The sequence below is a fragment of the Zingiber officinale genome, chromosome 7A (genome assembly GCF_018446385.1).
Source record: "Zingiber officinale cultivar Zhangliang chromosome 7A, Zo_v1.1, whole genome shotgun sequence".
In the NCBI taxonomy this organism is placed as follows: domain Eukaryota; kingdom Viridiplantae; phylum Streptophyta; class Magnoliopsida; order Zingiberales; family Zingiberaceae; genus Zingiber; species Zingiber officinale.
Window position 1 is genome coordinate 78,831,450 of NC_055998.1, and position 20,032 is coordinate 78,851,481.

At 38.1% G+C, this 20,032-nt stretch overlaps 1 protein-coding gene across 1 annotated transcript; it reads left to right on the forward strand.

The window, feature by feature from the left end:
- The first annotated feature begins 209 nt into the window (after positions 1-209).
- Positions 210-2,374, forward strand: LOC121999456. The gene is made up of 3 exons (XM_042554139.1): positions 210-479; positions 743-991; positions 1,283-2,374. The coding sequence occupies exons 1-3, from the start codon at positions 210-212 to the stop codon at positions 2,372-2,374; spliced, it is 1,611 nt and encodes a 536-aa protein (XP_042410073.1).
- The last annotated feature ends 17,658 nt before the right edge of the window (positions 2,375-20,032 follow it).

A 20,032-nucleotide genomic window follows, 5' to 3' on the forward strand; every position in this document is an offset into this window, starting at 1 on the left:
ATTTTTAAATTTTTATTTTCATTTTTTGTTTCTCTTTACTTTTCAATTTTCTGCACTATTATTCTTTAGACACCATTGCTTAGTTTTGCTCTCGCATGCGTAAAATTAATATTGCAAGAAATTTATATCTTATTGTTCTTGAGATTGATAGGATATTTCATAAAATAAAGTACCTGCAAAAACAACAAGTAGAACAATCACATTCAGAAATGGAAGATAGATCTCTCAAAGATTATGCAGCACCTTATGCACGTGGCTTGAGATCTAGCATCACGAGACCATCCATTGAAGCTAATCACTTTGAAATAAAGCTTGCGGTTATAACTATGGTGAATCAACATCAATTTGGGAAAGGACCCCATGAAGATCCGAATCAGCACCTTAAGGTCTTCTATGAGATTTGTGGGACTAAAAAGATGAATGGAGTCCTTGCAGAAGCTGTGAAATTAATGCTGTTTGATTTTTCTTTGAGGGATTGGGCAAAAATGTGGCTTACATCTTTATCTGCCAATACTATCACATCTTGGGAGCAATCTGAGCAATAATTTCTTGATAAGTTCTATCCTCCAAGTAAAATGGCTCATGTGAGGAATCTTATAACAAGCTTCAGACAATCAGATTCAGAATCATTATTTGAAGTGTGAGATAGATTAAAAAATATGCTCAGGAAATGTCCACATAATAGACTTGAGAAGTGGTTAGTTCTACATACTTTTATAACGACATCAATTACTATATAAAGGTGTCTCTTGATTTTGCAGTTGGAGGGGCACTTATGAACAAAAGTCTTGACGAAGCCGAAGATATTATTGAGAGTGTAGCTCAGAACCATCATCAATGGACAATTGAAAGATGTGGAGGCTCCTTCTCTGGAAACCCTATCAAGAGATCAGGAAAATTTGATGTGGAAGCAATCACTCTTATGCCTACAAAGTTGGATGTCTTGACTAAAAAACTCAAGAATATGGGTACTGACACAGTTAATGTAATCGTATGTGTGTGTGAATCTTGTGGAAGCATGAGCCATGCTCAAGAAACTTGTCCTTTGGGGGCTATTTCTACACAAATAGATCAACATAAGTAATGTGATGCAATAGTGTGTTACAATCAGAGATAAAACAATCTGTATTCCAACACATACAACCCTGGGTGGAAGAATCATCCAAATTTTTCTTATCGAAATAATCAAGATCAAGGACCATCTTCAGGGGCAAAGACGAGTTACCAAACCAAACAACAAAGCTATCAACAATAACCATCACAAGACTATCGACTATCCCAGATAGAAAAGATACTTGAAGAAATTCTTAATGAGCAAAAGGAAATGAAGAATGAATTCAAGCAAATGAGTCAAAGGATAGACAATGTGGAGAAGCATCAAAAACTCCAAGATAGTCAAATTGCTCAGATAGTCTCATCTACTACAAGAGCACCGAGCACATTTCCAAGGAGAACATATATGAATCCTATTGAGTATTGTAATAGGATTGAACTAAGTAGTGGACAGACCTTGGGAGATCCCCAAGTGACTGCTCAAAGTCATGAAACTCAAAACAATGGAGAGCTCTCTCCTTCTCTACCAAATGATGAAGGCGCTAAAGAAGAGGAGAAGAGTACCGCAAAGGTTGAAGAGTCTTCTTCACCTATTGTTCAAACACAAGCAGGTCTATTCCCTCAAAGATTGACCAACTTGAAAAGAGATGAAGGGTTTGGCAAATTCTTGGAGAAAGTTAAAAACTTGTGCATTGAGGTACCACTCATTAATGCACTACAAGAAATGCCCAAATTTGCCAAATTTCTTAAAGAAATAATGTCAAGCAAGAGAAGAAAAGGAGGCTATAAAATGGTAGCATTGACAGAGGAGAGTAGCGCTTTGCTACTAGACGATACACCTCCAAAGCTCCAAGATCCAGAAAGTTTCTTCATCCCTTGCAAGATAGGGACTACTTTGATTGAAAGAGATTTTTGTAATTTGGGAGAAAGTGTTAGCCTCATGCCTTACTCAATTTGTAATAAGTTAGGCCTTAAAGACATTAAACTCACTACCATAATACTTCAACTAGTTGATCATTCATGTAGATATCCAATGGGGATAATTGAAGATGTGCAGATAAAGGTGAGTGGTAGTTTTGTGCTCACAGATTTTGTGGTACTTGACGTGGAGAAGGACCCTAAAATTCAAATCATTCTTGGAAGGCCCTTCCTTAATATGGACGGAGCTATGATTGACATGAAACACTATAAGTTGGACTTGGTTATCAGTGAGGAAAGACTTACTTTCAATTTATCTAAGTCTCCTAACCATGTTGCTTTTCTATTGAATGATTGTAGAACACTTGAAGAGTACCATACTGATGAGTGGATGCAAGATTAAGCTCGGTAAATAATGGGAGAAGGCCTCCCATTAAAAGAGAAAAGTATTTTTGTCCAACAAGGGGTCAGATGAAGGATGAAGCAGAAGCATCCATAATCAGGGGAGAAACCCATTCCTCCGATACATAAGGGAGCTCATATGGAGTCAAGCTAAAGACCTTAAACAAGCGCTTCTTGAGAGGCAACCCAAGGGTTTTTTGGTTTAGTTTGTGTGGGTTGTTCCTTCTTTGCTTAGATATTAATGTTCATTTCATTTGTATTCTTTTTCAGATTTATAGGGACCTCTATGAAGATGCTACACACTTACCTTGGGCGTGGAGGCATTTCGATGACCAAAAAGGAGAGATTAGCACCAAAAAGGAGTGATTTTCCTATACACAGTTCAACTCGTTAGATCACAACACAATTTAACTTTGAACCTTTGTCAATATCAAAATACAGGTTTGATTAGCTAGTGCTTCCAGCACCAACATATAGTACATTTCAATAGAGAAGCACAATTTAACTTTGAACCTTTGTTAATATCAAAATACAAGTTTGATTAGCTAGTGCTTCCAGCACCAACATATAGTACATTTTGGTAGAGAAGCACCATTTTAGGGATCGTGTTAGGGATCTTGCCCCTTGATGGAGAAGCACATAAAATGAATAAAACTCAGTTTCATTTTTGTGCACTGAACTAGATCTTCGATTAATATCATACAACTTGAAAAAGGTCACAAGACATTTCATCAGCTGCTCATGTTGAGGTAGCACAATGAAGCCAAATCAGTCTTCGCATAATACATTGCAAGTTTTTTGTGTGATTCGATGTGAAACTTGACCTGCAAATAGATTTTGGTGGAGAGTAATTAAAACAATCTACACAATGTTATTGTGCTCAAAATAGAAAAAGTTTAAGAAGATAAGCAAAGAACACTCCTACCATCAGTATAAATATTGAATAGCTTGCAAGAAAATTATCATGCTAGTAAAATTCATTCGCCATCACTTGGAAATAACTAATAGCCTTTCATCAAGCTCAATTGAAGGATAAAATTTATGTAGACAATCTCAAATAGTTTGATATAATAACAACAACAACCAAACTTTATCCCACTAGATACGGTCGACTATATGGATCCTTTTACGTCATTGAACTCTATCTTTACTATATCATTTGTTGGAATGAATTTTAAATTCAGATATCGTGTTTCTATATTCCTATATACAATAGAAAATTAAAAATATATTTTATGATTTAATAATTAAATCAAAGGAGTGTTCATATGGATTTATAAAAATAAACATAAATATGATCTTTAATCTAAGCATGCATTACCATCTAATTACATATTCAGATAAGATCCTAAAAGCATAACAAAGATAAACTATCATGTGATTGAACAATCTAATATCAATTTAATTATTTTATTTAAACATACTTAACTGTCTAAAACAAACATACTACATCATCTATGTTAGTTAGAGCCCTAGAGCCAATCATTTGATGATTGTTGTATGGACTCGTTGTATCATATTCTTATGTATATATAAAGGCATTTGTTTATGGTTATTATACTTACTTGTATTGGTTCCAAATAACTAAGTATAATAGCGTCCTTGAGTAGAAGGTTCTTACCTATATCAATCGATTGGTTGAATCGATAGTGAGATGATATAGGGAACACTACTCTTAATCTTTCCTAGTCATGTATTAACATTCAGGGGCAATGTTAATGCGACGAGACTAGCATATAGGTCAACTCAATGACTTGATCTCACAAGTCATGGATATAGAGATATCAAGTTGACACATGGGTATGCATTGGAGAATGTATACTGAATGACCCGCCATGAGAAAGTATCATGGATCGTTATATGAGTGTCATATACTTTCTCATATGGCTATTAGTATGACTATTAGTCCTTGGACCGAAGTCACCATGGTTCCCTACATAAGGAGTTGCATACTTTGGCTTCGTCAAACGTCACCCGTAACAGGGTGGACTATAAAGGCGATTACTGGGTATGTAACAAATTATGCGAAGGGATGTGAGTGATGTAGATGGGATCTATCCCTCCTATATGATGGGAGAGACATCGATATTCTTGATAGAGTGAAACCACTAAGTGCATGGCCATGCCCAAATGAGTCAATATGAGATATTGAGCTCATTTGATTGAGTGAGTCTACTTGGAGTTCAAGATTTAGATTGATTAGAGGATGACACGGTCTATGCCTCATATTGATCAATCTAGATGTCAAGGATAGAAGGACACTTGTCATATATTGTGAAGAGTCACAATTAGTAGTCACAAGGTGATGTTGGATCTCAACATTCTTGTAACTTGGGTAGTAATGATGTGTTGCTAGATATCGCTCATTACTTATGCTTCTAAATGGGTTTAGGACCATTGCCAATGTTACAAGAACCTATAGGGTCACACATAAAGGGAAATTAGATGGAGATTAGGTTCATTTGATGAACCAAGAGGATTAGGTTCATATGATGAACCAAATTGGATTAAGAGTAATCCAAAGTAAACTAATTAAGTTGGACTCAATTTGGTTAATGTGTTAAATGAGTCTAATTTGGACTTAGACTCATTGAGCCAATTTAATTCAACGAATAGGGATTCATTAAATTAAAATTGACTTGAACCAATGGTTAGATTTGATCAACCATGGGAGAGAAGTGGTCAAGTTTGACTTGACTTGAGAGGAAGATGAAAGGTCAAGTTTGACTTGACCATTGCCACCTCATTTGTGAGTTGGCATTAAGTGGGCCAATGATGATGTTCCACATCATCAAGGTTGGCTTATGTGTGTGCCACATCATGAGGGAGATCAAGAGTTGTGACTCTTGATATCCCATGGAGGTATATAACCTCCTTTCAATGTGGTCGGCCACTTTATCTCATTGTGTGAGTTTCATTTTGTTTTTTGTAATCTCCTTCTTCTTCCTCTCTACCTTTCTTCTCTCCCTCTCCTCCACCATTGCTGATCCTCTAAGGTTGCTAGCACATCTTTAGAGGTTCTCTCCATCGATTTATTCGTGTGGATACACATAGAGGGTTGTACACTTGACAACCTTGAGATCCGGCGAACCTTGGACGAGCGGGATTTGCGAAGGGCTTCACATCAAGGGTAATCTCCTTTTATTTGTAGATCTAGGTTAGAGAAACTCATACACGTAGAAAATTTTTGTTTTATAACTTCGTACGGATCCGGTGGCATAGGGTTCGGGGTTTCCGCAACTCAAAAAGCGGTTTTTGCGGCCCGAAATACCCAACAGTGGTATCAGAGCTACGTGCGAAGCGTGTACGAGTTTATTTTGTATTTTTATGAAAAATATCAGTTCTATAACTTTCTGTAAATTTATGATTTTTATGTATTTTATGGGTATTTTTCTCGTAGAAGCGAAGCAACAAGTGTTTGACCACTTATAGGCTTCGACTACCGAGAAATACCTTCCGAATCGGCAAAGTATCGCCCAAAATGATTTGGGACAGCGGGCTAAGGCACTGTAGGATCACTTAGGAACACTCACGATGGTTATATCGCAACTAGGGGTGCTGCCCCTAACCCCGCAAGGGGCTTTGTTCCGCGATTGCGCCCGAAAATCGCTAATCGGGACTGCCGGGAAGTTGCGACTCATAAAATCATAAAAATATTAGAAAAATTACAGAAATTTATGGAAATCACATAATTTAGAATTATGTATCATTTTGTGATGGTCATGGCCCAAAGAACCCAATTTGATTGGAAATATGTGTTGTAATTCATAATATGGCCTACGCGCCATTTTGTGTGTTTGTGCGTGTTGTACTTGATTCGCGACCTGCGCGTCATGCCATTCTATTTATATTCCTATTGTAAAATAGTTTTTAGACTTGAATGTAACTCGAGTTTCACCTTTTGTAATGTACAAAATTGGAGCGGTGGAAGGTCCACTCGAGACGGAGTTACGAGGAGGGTGCGAGCAACACATGACGGTCAAAGGGAGGAGCTTGAGGAAGCTGTTGACCCTAGGTTGACCATCCGATCTTCTCATTGGCTTGAGAAGATCGTAGTAGGGTCATGACTAATCACAAAATTTAATTAATTGCTTGTGTGTGTGTATGTGATGCATGCTAGATTAGTAATTAATTAGTACCTTAACGATTAGATTTGATCTAAATCGCGTACTTGATACACATCGTCGATTAGATTAGATCTCAATCACGTCAACTTGAAATGCCTACCATGCCGTGATACCCATCACTACCTCGATCACATGTTGTTGTTGAATCTGCCAAAGCAGAGCAACATATATTATCTTGGTAGGGTGCGGAGGGACAGTCTTGGTCCCGCCTATCAACGCATGGGCGAGTACAACTCAATTAGATTGAGTAAAACTAGTTAAACTCAATTGGATCAGGTTTAACTATAAGCATTTTCCAATGGTTGGTAGATAGGTCAAAATCACGTTTATATTAATTCTTGGGTGATTTAGCCAAAGCTAACTCAAGTTTTAATATATATACGGATCTTGATCCTATAAACAAGAGTTGCATAGAGATGTAATTGGTAATTAGTTACCTACCGATCATATTAAGTCTTGGGCGATTTAGCCAAAGCTAACTCAAGACTTAGTATGATGTGGATCTTGTCCCGCACGAATTATAGCTAGTTGATTAGAATCTAGTAGGTGTGGTTTGACCACATCCATGATTTGATTCTACAAAAATTCTATAATTCAGTGGGAGCATCATTTAGTTAAAGGCCTAATTAAATGATTAGTGAAATATGATTATTTATTTTCTACATTTTCTATTGTAGATTGCCATGTCGTCAAACACGAACACCTTCTCCCTACGTTCTGTCCTCGATAAGGACAAGCTCAATGGAGCTAACTTCTTGGACTGGTACAGGAACCTGAGAATTGTTCTCACACAGGAACGAAAACTGTACGTCCTGGAGCAGCCCATTCCTGAGGCACCTCCTGCCACTGCCACGCGAGCTGACCGTGATGCTTATAAGAAGCATCAAGATGATGCATTAGATGTGTCCTGTCTCATGCTCGCGACCATGAACTCTAAGCTTCATAAGCAACACGAGTTGATGGGAGCTTATGATATGGTTGAACATCTTCGTTAACTATATCAAGGACAAGCTAGGCACGAGAGATTCGAGATCTCTAAGGCACTGTTTCAGTGCAAGATGCAAGACGGGACTCCCGTAGGTCCATATGTACTCAAGATGATTGGGTACATAGAAAACCTACAGAGGTTTGGATTCCCCCTTGGCCAAGAGCTAGCCACTAATTTGGTCTTACAATCCTTTCCAGAGAGCTATAGTCAATTCCACATGAACTATAACATGAATGAAATTGACAAGCCACTGCCTAAGCTTCTGAGTATGTTAAGAACCGTTGAGATCAACCTTAAGAAGGTTAAGCCCAACTCCATTTTGATGGTGCAAAAGGGCAAAGGCAAGGGCAAGCCTAAAGGTAAGGGAAAGTCCCAAGCCAAGGGCAAAGGTAAGGCACTGAAACCCAAAGGAGGGGTTGCCAAGGATGCTACCTGCGGTCAGATCGGGCACTAGAAGAGAAACTGTAAAGTGTACCTGGAAGATTTTAAGAAGAAGAGAAGTGAGACTTCCACTTCAGGTATATATGTTATAGAAGTCAATCTATCTATTTCTTCATCATGGGTATTAGATACCGGATGTGCTTCTCACGTTTGTACTAATGTGCAGGCGCTGAGAAATAGCAGGGCATTGATGAAGGGTGAGGTGGACCTACGAGTAGGAAATGGAGCACGGGTTGCTGCTATTACTGTAGGAACTTATTCTCTATCTCTGCCCTCTGGGCTTGTACTAGAATTGGATGATTGTTGTTATGTGTCTGCTTTGACTAAGAACATTATATCAGTTTCTTGTTTAGGCAAGAAAGGCTTTTCATTTATAATAAAGAATAAATGTTGTTTAGTTTATTTAAATGATATGTTCTATTGTAGTGCACCTCTGATGAATGGACTCTATATTCTAGACCTTGAGAACCCTATCTATAACATAAGTACAAAGAGGTTCAAGTCAAATGACATGAACCAAACCTATATCTGACACTGTCGCTTAGGTCATATAAATGACAAACGCTTATCCCAGCTCCATAAAGATGGTTTGCTGGACTCATTTGATTTTGAATCATATGAGACATGCGAGTCATGCCTACTGGGTAAGATGACCAAGACTCCCTTTAGTGGACACAGCGAGAGAGCGACTGACTTGTTAGGACTTATACATAGTGATGTATGTGGACCTTTTGTTGGAGTGTATACTAAAAGCCTAGCTTTTGTAAACATTTATTTTTGAAATAAAAGAATCACATTGGTCAATATCTGCATTTATTTGTTAAATGTAATTGTTCAATTAATTTATATAGTAGATAACATGGAGTGTGGTGTCACACTCAGAAGATCATGTTGTCGGTTCTCTATAAATTGTAAACAAGTTGCTCACGATTAAGATGGAAAGGAACAAACCATCAGAATAGTCGTAGTGTAATTAAGTATTAGTTTATCTTGACTAATAAATTGCACTGATACACTTTAAGTGTATTGAGTAGGACAATTTAGGTAAGTTCTTTTTGTACTGACTTAGTAAAAGAACTAAACCTTAGTTATTATGGTAGTGTGTGTCTTAATCCTAATATAATAACAAGCACATATATTTAATATTTATTTCTTTGACTTATCAAAGGGTGAGGTTTAGTTCGATAAATCAATATGCCCGATAAGTTGGGAAATGATATTACTTATAGTGTGTGTTGTTGATTATAGAAGGAATCTGTGTCCTAGTTATCTAGGTTGAGAATGTCCCCAAGTGGAGCTCATAAGGATTGCCATGTTAAACCCTGCAGGTGGACCTAGTCTGACATGATAATAAAGTTGAGTGGTACTACTCTTGGAGCTAGATATTAATTAAGTGAGTTGTCAGTAACTTACTTAATTAGTGGGCATTCGTAATCTTAAACACAGGGAGACTAACACACTCATGATAAGAAGGAGCCCATAATGTAATTTGGGATTTGTGCGGTAATAACTCTCTAGTGGAATGAGTTATTGTCGATGAACTTGAGTTGTGTGTTCGGGGCGAACACGGGATACTCAAGCTCATCGGAAGGCCAAAACTAATTTCTCCTATAGGTCCCTGTCGTAGCCTCATTATAGCCTCAAGTCCATTCAAATGTAAGGCTCTTCTTGGTGCCCAAGAAGGGGGGCCGGACCATTGCTTGGTGACCAAGCAATGGCCGGCCACATCCTCTTATAGGGGCCAGCCCTATAGCTTAGTGACCAAGCTTGTAGGGGCCGACCAATATTAATTCAAATATGAGGGTTGTTTTGAATTTTTAAATCTTCTCTTTGTAGAAAACTATAAGTTTTAAAAGGGAGATTTTAATTTTTAAAACTTTCCTTATTTGAATTTGGCTACATGTTTTAATAGAGAGTTTTAAAAGTTTTAAAACTTTTCTTTTTTAACCATCCTCATGGTTTCAGAAAAAAAGGAGATAAGTTTTAAAATTAAAATTTTCTATCCTCATGTTAAAAAAGGAAATTTTATAAGAGAGTTTTTAAATTTTAAAACATGGTTTTAATTTTTAGAAACTTTCCTTTTTTAACTCCTACTTTAGGAAAGAGAGCTTGTAAAATTTTATAAGAGTTTTTCTTGTAAAATTTTATAAAAATAAAATTTCTTTTTCCCCTTGATGAGGTGGCCGGCCACCTTGCTTGGTGCCCAAGCAAGTGGCTGGCCATATTAAATTATTTAAAATCATCACAAAATTAAATTTGGTGATTGATTCAATCAAGAGGAAAGAAAAGGAAAAATAAAAAGGGAAAAGCAAAAAACTCTTGGATAATTTTATTTTTTGTAAAAAGTTTTTCCTTATTTGCCTTGGGCAAGTAATATAAAAGAAGGGGTGAGGGGGCTTCATGAGACACAACTCTTATTCTTATGCTTGGGTGATCTCTTGGTGGCCGACCCTCTCCCTTCTCCCTTTCCCTTTGCTCTCTTCTCCTTGGTGGTGGTGGTGGCCGAATTCTAGAGGAAGAGGAAGGATTCTTTTGGGTGGTGTTCATCTTGGAAGATCGTCGCCCACACGACGTCCAAGGTGAGGCAAGGAATACGGCAGAAGATCTCGAGGTCATTAGCTTACAAAGAGAAGGTATAATTAGTAATTATTTTCCGCATCATGCTAGTTTTTCTCTTTGTAAGAATTCTAAATACAAGAGGCAATTAGATCTAGTTTAATCAAATTTATTTTTTGATTTTGTGTTTTCTTCTTTTTTGAATTTGTGATTCGATTGTTCTTTTTGGTTAATCTAGAGTTATTTAAGGAAATAAATATTAGCTTTCCTTAAAAGGCTTTGCCTAGGCGGTGGTGGTTGCTCCCATATCCAAGAAGGTCATGTGCCTTGCCATGCAGTCCTGGAAGCTAATTTTGGAAATTAATATTTATGGAATTAATAACTTAGGTAGATTTGAATCAATAGTGTTAAGTTCCGCTTGCGATTCAAATCTAAACCATTAAGAACAGATAAGTTAAATTTGGAATCAATGATGTTAAGTTCCATCTGCGATTCCTAATTTAATTTCTAAAGAACACAATAGGTTATTTAAGGAAAGGTTCGACACTTGTACAAAAAAAATTTTGTACAATGGAACCGGTACGTTTTCCTAGGACTAACCAACACCTTTTAATGTCGCTGCTAGGGGTGGTTATAGGTACTTCATTACATTTACTGATGATTTCAGTAAATATGGTTATGTGTATATGATGACACATAAGTCAGAATCCTTTGAAAAGTTCAAAGAATTCAATAATGAAGTACAAAATCAGCTTGGCAAGAGTATTAGATACTTCGATCAGATCGAGGGGTGAATACCTTAGCCATGAGTTTTGTGACTATCTAGCTGAGTGTGAGATTCTATCTCAACTCACTCCTCCTGGAACACCATAGTGGAATGGTGTATCCGAAAGGAGGAATAGTACCTTATTAGATATGGTACAGTCTTTGATAAGTCACACAGATCTTCCCATGTATCTTTGGGGCTATGCTCTAGACACAGTAGCCTTCATACTCAACCGAGTTACATCCAAGGCTGTAATAAAGACACCATATAGGATATGGACTGGAAGAGATGTCCAGTTATCTTTTATGAGGATTTGGGGTTGTGAGGCTTACGTTCAATGTTAAGTCTCGGATAAATTGGGACCCAAATCTGATAAGTGCTATTTTATTGGATATCCCAAGGAAATGAAGGGATATTACTTCTACATTCTGAGTCAACACAAGATAGTTGTGGCTAAGACTGGGGTATTTCTAGAAAGGAATTTTGTTTCTAGAAAGACTAGTGGGAGTACGTTCGATCTTGAAGAAGTTCAAGATATGGACCATAGCATTGAAGCCTCGATGGAAGTTGAACTAGAACCACAAAGTGTTGTGGATGATGTTGTTCCACAAGGAGTTGAGGAACCACAACCAGTTCGAGTAGACCTACCTCTTCACAGATCTGATAGGGTACGTCGTCAGCCTGAGAGATACTCGTTTCTCTTGTCTGACCATGATGACGTTGTGCTCATTGAGGATGAGCCTACCTCCTATCAGGAAGCTGTGATGAGACCAGATTTCGAGAAATGGCTAGAGGCCATGAGATCCGAGATGGAATCTATGTACACTAACCAAGTATGGACTTTGGTTGATCCACCTGAAGGGGTCAAACCCATTGGGTGTAAGTGGGTCTTTAAGAGAAAGACTGACATGGATGGACTTATTTATAAGGGTCGCTTGGTAGCTAAAGGTTTCAAGCAAATTCATGGTATTGACTATGATGAAACCTTTTCTCCAGTAGCGATGTTTAAGTCCATTCGGATCATGCTTGCTATTGCAGCGTACCACGATTATGAGATCTGGCAGATGGATGTCAAAACCATATTTCTGAATGGAAACCTGCTCGAGGATGTGCACATGACACAACCTGAGGGTTTTGTAGATCCACAGCATACTGGCAGAGTATGCAAGCTGCATAGGTCCATTTATGGACTAAAGCAAGCTTCTCGGAGCTGGAATTTTCGATTCGATGATGTAATCAAACAGTTTGGTTTCATCATGAATGAAGATGAACCTTGTGTCTACAAGAAGATTGTAGGGAACACAGTTGTCTTCCTTATATTGTATGTGGATAACATACTACTCATTGAGAAAGACATCCCTTTGCTGCAGTCTGTCAAGACTTGGCTAGGGACTTGTTTCTCAATGAAGGACTTAGGTGAAGCATCCCGCATTCTAGGCATACAAATCTATAGAGATAGATCTATGAGATTACTTGGACTAAGTCAGAGTACATACATTGACAAGGTATTACTTCGATTTGCCATGCAGAACTCCAAGAAGGGATTTCTTCCGATGTTACATGGTGTGAGCCTTTCAAAGACTCAAAGTCTTTCTTCTAGAGAGGAGAGAGACCGCATGGATCAGATCCCTTATGCTTCAGCCATAGGATCTATCATGTACGCCATGCTATGTGCTCGTCCTGATGTCTCGTATGCTTTGAGCATGACGAGTAGATACCAGTCAGATCCAGGTGAATGTCACTAGATAGCAGTCAAGAATATTCTTAAGTACTTGAGAATGACTAAAGAATATTTCTTGATATATGGAGGCGATGACGAGCTAGCTGTAAAGGGTTACAGTGATGCTAGGTTCCAAACTGATCAGGATGATTATCGATCGCAGTCTGCGTTCGTGTTTTGCGTAAATGGGGTGCTGTGAGCTAGAAGAGTTCAAAGCAGGACACAGTCGCTGATTCTACAACAGAGGCTGAGTATATTGCTGCATCAGAAGCAGCAAAGGAGGCAGTTTGGATCTGCAAGTTCGTTACTGAGCTTGGGGTGGTTCCTAGTATAGCTGATCCTATAGAGCTCTATTGTGACAACAATGGAGCAATAGCACAGGCTAAGGAACCTCGCTCACACCAGCGGACCAAACGCATACTACGGCGCTTCCATCTTATTCAAGAGATCATCGATAGAGGAGATGTGAAGATTTGCAGAGTACCCACTGAGGCTAACATCGCAGATCCCTTGACCAAGGCTTTGGCACAGAGAAAGCATGATGGTCACACTAGGTCATTGGGTCTTAGAGCCTATACTGATTGACACTAGTGCTAGTGGGAGATTGTTAGTTAGAGCCCTAGAGCCAATCATTTGATGATTGTTGTATAGACTCGTTGTATCATATTCTTATGTATATATAACGACATTTGTTTATGGTTATTATGCTTACTTGTATTGGTGGTAAATAACTAAGTATAATAGCATCCTTGAGTAGAAGGTTCTTACCTATATCAATTGATTGGTTGAATCGATAGTGAGATGATATAGGGAACACTACTCTTAATCATTTCTAGTCAAGTATTAACATTCAGGGACAATGTTAATGTGACGAGACTAGCATGTAGATCAACTCGATGACTTGATCTCACAAATCATGGATATAGAGATATCAAGTTGACACATGGGTATGCATTGGAGAATGTATACTGAATGACCCGCCATGAGAAAGTATCATGGATCGTTATATGAGTGTCATATACTTTCTCATGTGGCTATTAGTATGACTATTAGTCCTTGGACCTGAAGTCACCATGGTTCCCTACATAAGGAGTTGCATACTTTGGCTTCGTCAAACGTCACCCGTAACAGGGTGGACTATAAAGGCGATTACTGGGTATGTAACAAATTATGCGGAGGGATGTGAGTGATGTAGATGGGATCTATCCCTCCTATATGACGGGAGAGACATCGATATTCTTGATAGAGTGAGACCAATAAGTGCATGGTCATGCCCAAATGAGTCAATATGAGATATTGAGCTCATTTGATTGAGTGAGTCTACTTGGAGTTCAAGATTTAGATTGATTAGAGGATGACACGGTCTATGCCTCATATTGATCAATCAAGATGTCAAGGATAGAAGGACACTTGTCATATATTGTGAAGAGTCACAATTAGTAGTCACAGGGTGATGTTGGATCTCAACATTCTTGTAACTTGGGTAGTAATGATGTGTTGCTAGATACCGCTCATTACTTATTCTTCTAAATGGGTTTAGGAGCATTGCCAACGTTACAAGAACCTATAGGGTCACACACAAAGGGCAATTAGATGGAGATTAGGTTCATTTGATGAACCAAGAGGATTAGGTTTATATGATGAACCAAATTAGATTAAGAGTAATCCAAAGTAAACTAATTGAGTTGTACTTAATTTGGTTCATGTGTTAAATGAGTCTAATTTGGACTTAGACTCATTGAGCTAATTTAATTCAATGAATAGGGATTCATTAAATTAAAATTGACTTGAACCAATGGTTAGATTTGATCAACCATGGGAGAGAAGTGGTCAAGTTTGACTTAACTTGAGAGGAAGATGAAAGGTCATGTTTGACTTGACCATTGCCACCTCATTTGTGAGTTGGCATTAAGTGGGCCAATGATGATGTTCCACATCATCAAGGTTGGCTTATGTGTGTGTCACATCATGAGGGAGATCAAGAGTTGTGACTCTTGATATCCCATGGAGGTATATAACCTCTTTTCAATGTGGCCGGTGACTTTAACTCATTGTGTGAGTTTCATTTGGTTTTTTGTAACCTCCTTCTTCTTCCTCTCTACCTTTCTTCTCTCCCTCTCCTCCACCATTGTTGATCCTCTAAGGTTTCTAGCACATCTTTAGAGGTTCTCTCCATCAATTTGTTCGTGTGAATACACATAGAGGGTTGTACACTTGACAACCTTGAGATCCGGCGAACCTTGGACGAGCGGGATTTGTGAAGGGCTTCTCATCAAGGGTAATCTCCTTTTCTTTGTAGATCTAGTGTAGATCTAGGTTAGAGAAACTCGTACACATAGAAAATTTTTGTTTTATAACTTCGCACGGATCCAGTGGCATGAGATTCGGGGTTTCCGCAACGTAAAAAATAGTTTTTGCGGCCCGAAATACCCAACAATCTAAATATAACCTAAATAAAACTATATATATATACCTCCCAAAATACCTTTGTTTGGCGATATCTCAAACTTGTACTTCCACTGCTTAATCCGGTCCACTATTGAAATCCCCTTCCCAACGCTTGATCGCACTAGAGATCAAGTACCTTTTTCTGTCAAGACGATCGATGAATATACCTCAAACATAAGGGATAAGTTACCAAATTTCCCCTTCACAAGGGTCTGCCTATGGAGCCCTCAACAAAGGGGCGGCACCTTCCAAAAAATTGCAAGGTGATGGGCAGCAATAATGCTTCTCGGAGAGGAAAAACAAACAACAAGGAGATGGATCTCTCTTGATGGAAAAAAGGGAAGAAGATCTCTATCTTCTTCCTTTGAGAAGGACGACAACTTGGTGATGATCTCTTGATGGAAGAAGAAGAAAAACTTCTATATATTTCCTTTTTTTTAAAAGGGGGTTCTGAAAATCTCCAACAAGGAGATGAAGAGTTAGCTAGGATGTGGAAGTTGCCGAAGGAGGAGTGGAGGAAGTGGCGGATAGGGTGAAAAGAATTTTTTTTTCTTCTCATGATACATTAAACCAAGCCTTATTTTTTCTTCTCATAATTATAGATAAAACTTAATGTGATTATAATGGGCTTAAGCTTTCCAAGGCTATTGTATCTCTTCCATCTTAACTCATTGGGATGTAGAACTTTTCTATAGCCCAATGATGTGAGTCCATCATAATCATATCAATGATCCAAAATCACCGGTGTGACGAGCACACTTGCTTACTATTATGACAACACAAATCCAATTTATAGACTCTGTGTGGAATTTTTCCATTCTACTTGTATCCATTGACTGAAAATCATTCATTAACTCTTTTATGAATCATCACATTTGGTCATATCAAATTTTATTTGTCAATACACTGTTTGATCACATTAAATTTTATTTGCCAAATTCAACTACTTGAATTTTACTTTCTCGATGGGAAATAGTGAAACCAATACTTATGTGACCTTCAATGGTTCAGGGATACAGATAGTCGTAGGTCCACAACTCTTTATAATTCAGGATTATACTCGTCTTTTATTCAGGCATGTCATTAATAGCCTCATCCTATGATCAACTATTTAATCATAGGATATCAGAATATATTTTGATTAACACCCAACAAATCATAGTAAAAGTGTCTAGCAGCACCACCCCATGACTCCATATGTATCACTGAATAGTATCTGCAATAACCAGTTGATTATGGTTAACTTACAGTCTGGTCCCTTCATCTCATATATCCTGGTCGAATTTACAACCATTAGTACATCGAACATTGTATATTTATTCAACAACCATATGATTTCCTAAAGCACATCTTATAGCTCTGATCAAACTTAAAGATAATAAAGTACATAGGATATCCACCCCAATAGGTGTGTGATGAATCTCTGACTATAATGCACTAACTCATATATGTTTCGTTATTATACCCAATCTCACCGATTGATAATCTTAATAGAGTTAGTAAATGAGTCAAGGTGCAAATCCAACATATAGAGTCTTAGTGTTGTTTTGGGTCATAAGGACTACTAGTGTACAATAACTGTTAGCTAGAGCCCTAGAGTCAATCATTTGATGATTGTATTATGAACTTGTTGTATCATATTCTATATAAATAAAAGGTATTTGTTTTGGTTATTATACTTACTTGTATTGGTGCCAAATAAACTAAGTATAATAGCGTCCTTGAGTAGAAGGTTCTCACCTATATCAATCGGTTAGTTGAACCGATAGTGAGATGATATAGGGAACACTACTCTTAATCATTCCTAGTCAAGAATTAATATTCAGGGACAATGTTAATGCAATAAGACTAGCATGTAGGTCAACTCGATGACTTGATCTCACAAGTCATGGATATAGAGATATCAAGTTGACACATGGGTATATATTAGAGAATGTATACTAAATGACCTACCATGAGAAAGTATCATGGATCGTTATATGAGTGTCATATACTTTCTCATGTGGCTATTAGTATGACTACTAGTCCTTAGACCTGAAATCACCATGGTTCCCTACATAAGGAGTTATGTACTTTGGTTTCGTCAAACGTCACCCATAACTGGGTGGACTATAAAGGCGATTACTGGGTATGTAACAAATTATGCGGAGGGATGTGAGTGATGTAGATGGGATCTATCCCTCCTATATGACGGGAGAGACATCGGTATTCTTGATAGAGTGAGACCACGAAGTGCATGGCCATGCCCAAATGAGTCAATATGAGATATTGAGCTCATTTGATTTAGTGAGTCTACTTGGAGTTCAGGATTTCGATTGATCAGAGGATGACACGGTCTATGCCTCACATTGATCAATCTAGATGTCTAGGATAGAAGGACACTTGTCATATTTTGTGAGGAGTCACAATTAGTAGTCACAAGGTGATGTTGGATCTCAACATTCTTGTAACTTGGGTAGTAATGATGTGTTGCTAGATACCGCTCATTACTTGTGCTCCTAAATGGGTTTAGGGCATTGCCAACGTTACAAGAACCTATAGGGTCACACACTAAGGACAATTAGATGGAGATTAGGTTCATATGATGAACCAAGAGGATTAGATTCATTTGATGAATCAAATTGGATTAAGAGTAATCCTAATTGGGCTAATTGAGTTGGACTCAAGTTGATTCATGTGTTCAATGAGTCTAATTTAGATTATGACTCATTGAATCAATTTAATTAAATGAATTAGATTCATTATACTAAATTGGCTTGAATTAAATGGTTGGATTAGATCAACCATGAGAGACATTAAATCAAGTTTGACTTGACTTGAGAGGAAGAGGAAAATTCAAGTTTGACTTGACTTTTTGCCACATCATTAGTGAGTTGGCAAGATGTGGACCAATGATAATGCTCCACATCATCATGGTTACTTAAGTGAGATGCCACCTCATGGAGATTACAATTCTTCACTTTAATGGCTCCACATTAATTGCACTTAATGTGGAAATGGAGGTTACACTTTTTGAAAGTGGCCGGCCACTATTGTGAGGGGATGGAATGAATTTTTCATTCAAGGCACATTCACTTCATTCTCTTCCTCAAGCTCTCCCTCTCCCTCTCCTCCTCTACCATTGCTGAGACCCTTTGGAGGGCTAGCACACTCTAAGGCTCTCTCTCCATTGAGTTGTTTGTGTGGATACATGTAGAGAGTTGTCTACGTTGACAACTTCGAGATCCAGCACCATTTGGACGAGCGGGAACGCGAACGGCTTCGCTTCAAAGGTATAACCTTTTTCCCTTGTAGATCTAAGTGTAGATCTAGGTAAACTCATACTCGTAGTTTTTCGAAAAATTTAATTCTTCACACGGATCCGTTGGCTAGGGAGATTCGGGGTTTCCGCGACGCGAAAAGCGGTTTTCACGGCCCGAAAATCCCAACAGTGGTATCAGAGCCACGTGCGAAGGTGTGTACAAGTTTATTTTGGTTTTTATGAAAAAATAAACATTCTGTGAATTTCTATAATTTCATCTTTTTATAGTTTTAAAGGGTATTTTTCTCGTAGAAGCAAAGCACAAGTGTTTAGACACTTGTAGGCTTCGACTACCGAGAAGATTTTTCAGTTACGGCAATGTTTCGACCCAAAACTCTTTGGGACAGCGGACTAAGGCGCTGTAGGATCGCTTAGGAGCAACTCGCGATGGTTAGATCGCGGGTAGGGGTACTGCCCCTAACCCCGCAAGGGGATTTGCTCCGCGATTACGCCCAAAATCGCTAATCGGGACCGCCGGGAAAAATTTACTCATAAAAATTATGAAAAATTACAAAAAATTATGAAAAATATATAATTTAGAATTATATATTATTTTTGTGATAGTCATGGCCCAAAAATACCCAATATGATTGGATTTGTGTTGTAATTTATAATACGGCCTGCGTGCCGTCATGTGTTTGTGTGTGCTGTATTTGATACGCGACCTGCGCGTCGTATCTCCCTATTTATATTCTGGTTGTAAATTAGATTTAGACTCGAATGTAACTCGAGTTTCAAAATGTAATGTAAATTTTCAAGCGGTGGAAGGCCCACTCAAGACGGAGTTACGAGGAAGGCGCGAGCAACACAAGGTGGTCAAAAGGAAGGCGCTTGAGAAGTTGTCGACCTTAGGTTGACCATCCGATCTTCTCATTGGCTTGATAAGATCGTAGTAGGGCAATGACATAATCACAATGTTATTTAATTAATTACTTTTGTGTGTATGTGATGCATGCTAGTTAATTAAGTAATTAATTAGTGTCTAACGATGAGATTAGATCTAAGTCGTGCACATGATGCACCCTTCGATTAGATTAGATCTATCGAGTATATGATACGCATCATCGTTTAGATTAGATCTAAATCACGACAACTCGTAATGCCTACCATGCCGTGATACCTACCACTACCTCGATCGCATGTTGTTGTTGAATCTGCCAAAGTAGAGCAACACATACTATCTTGGTAGGGTACGGAGGGACAATCTTGGTCCCGCCTATCAACGCATGGGTGATAACAACTCAATTAGATTGAGTAACTAGTTAATTCAATTGGATCGAGTTTAACTATAGGCATTATCCAATGGTTGGTA

Coding starts and splice junctions, on each gene's coding strand:
- LOC121999456 (XM_042554139.1), top strand. CDS start 210: ATGGAAGATAGATCTCTCAAAGATTATGCAGCACCTTATGCACGTGGC. Junction 480..742: donor ATTTTTCTTTGAGGGATTGG/GCAAAAATGTGG, acceptor TACTATATAAAG/GTGTCTCTTGATTTTGCAGT. Junction 992..1,282: donor CTGACACAGTTAATGTAATC/GTATGTGTGTGT, acceptor CGACTATCCCAG/ATAGAAAAGATACTTGAAGA.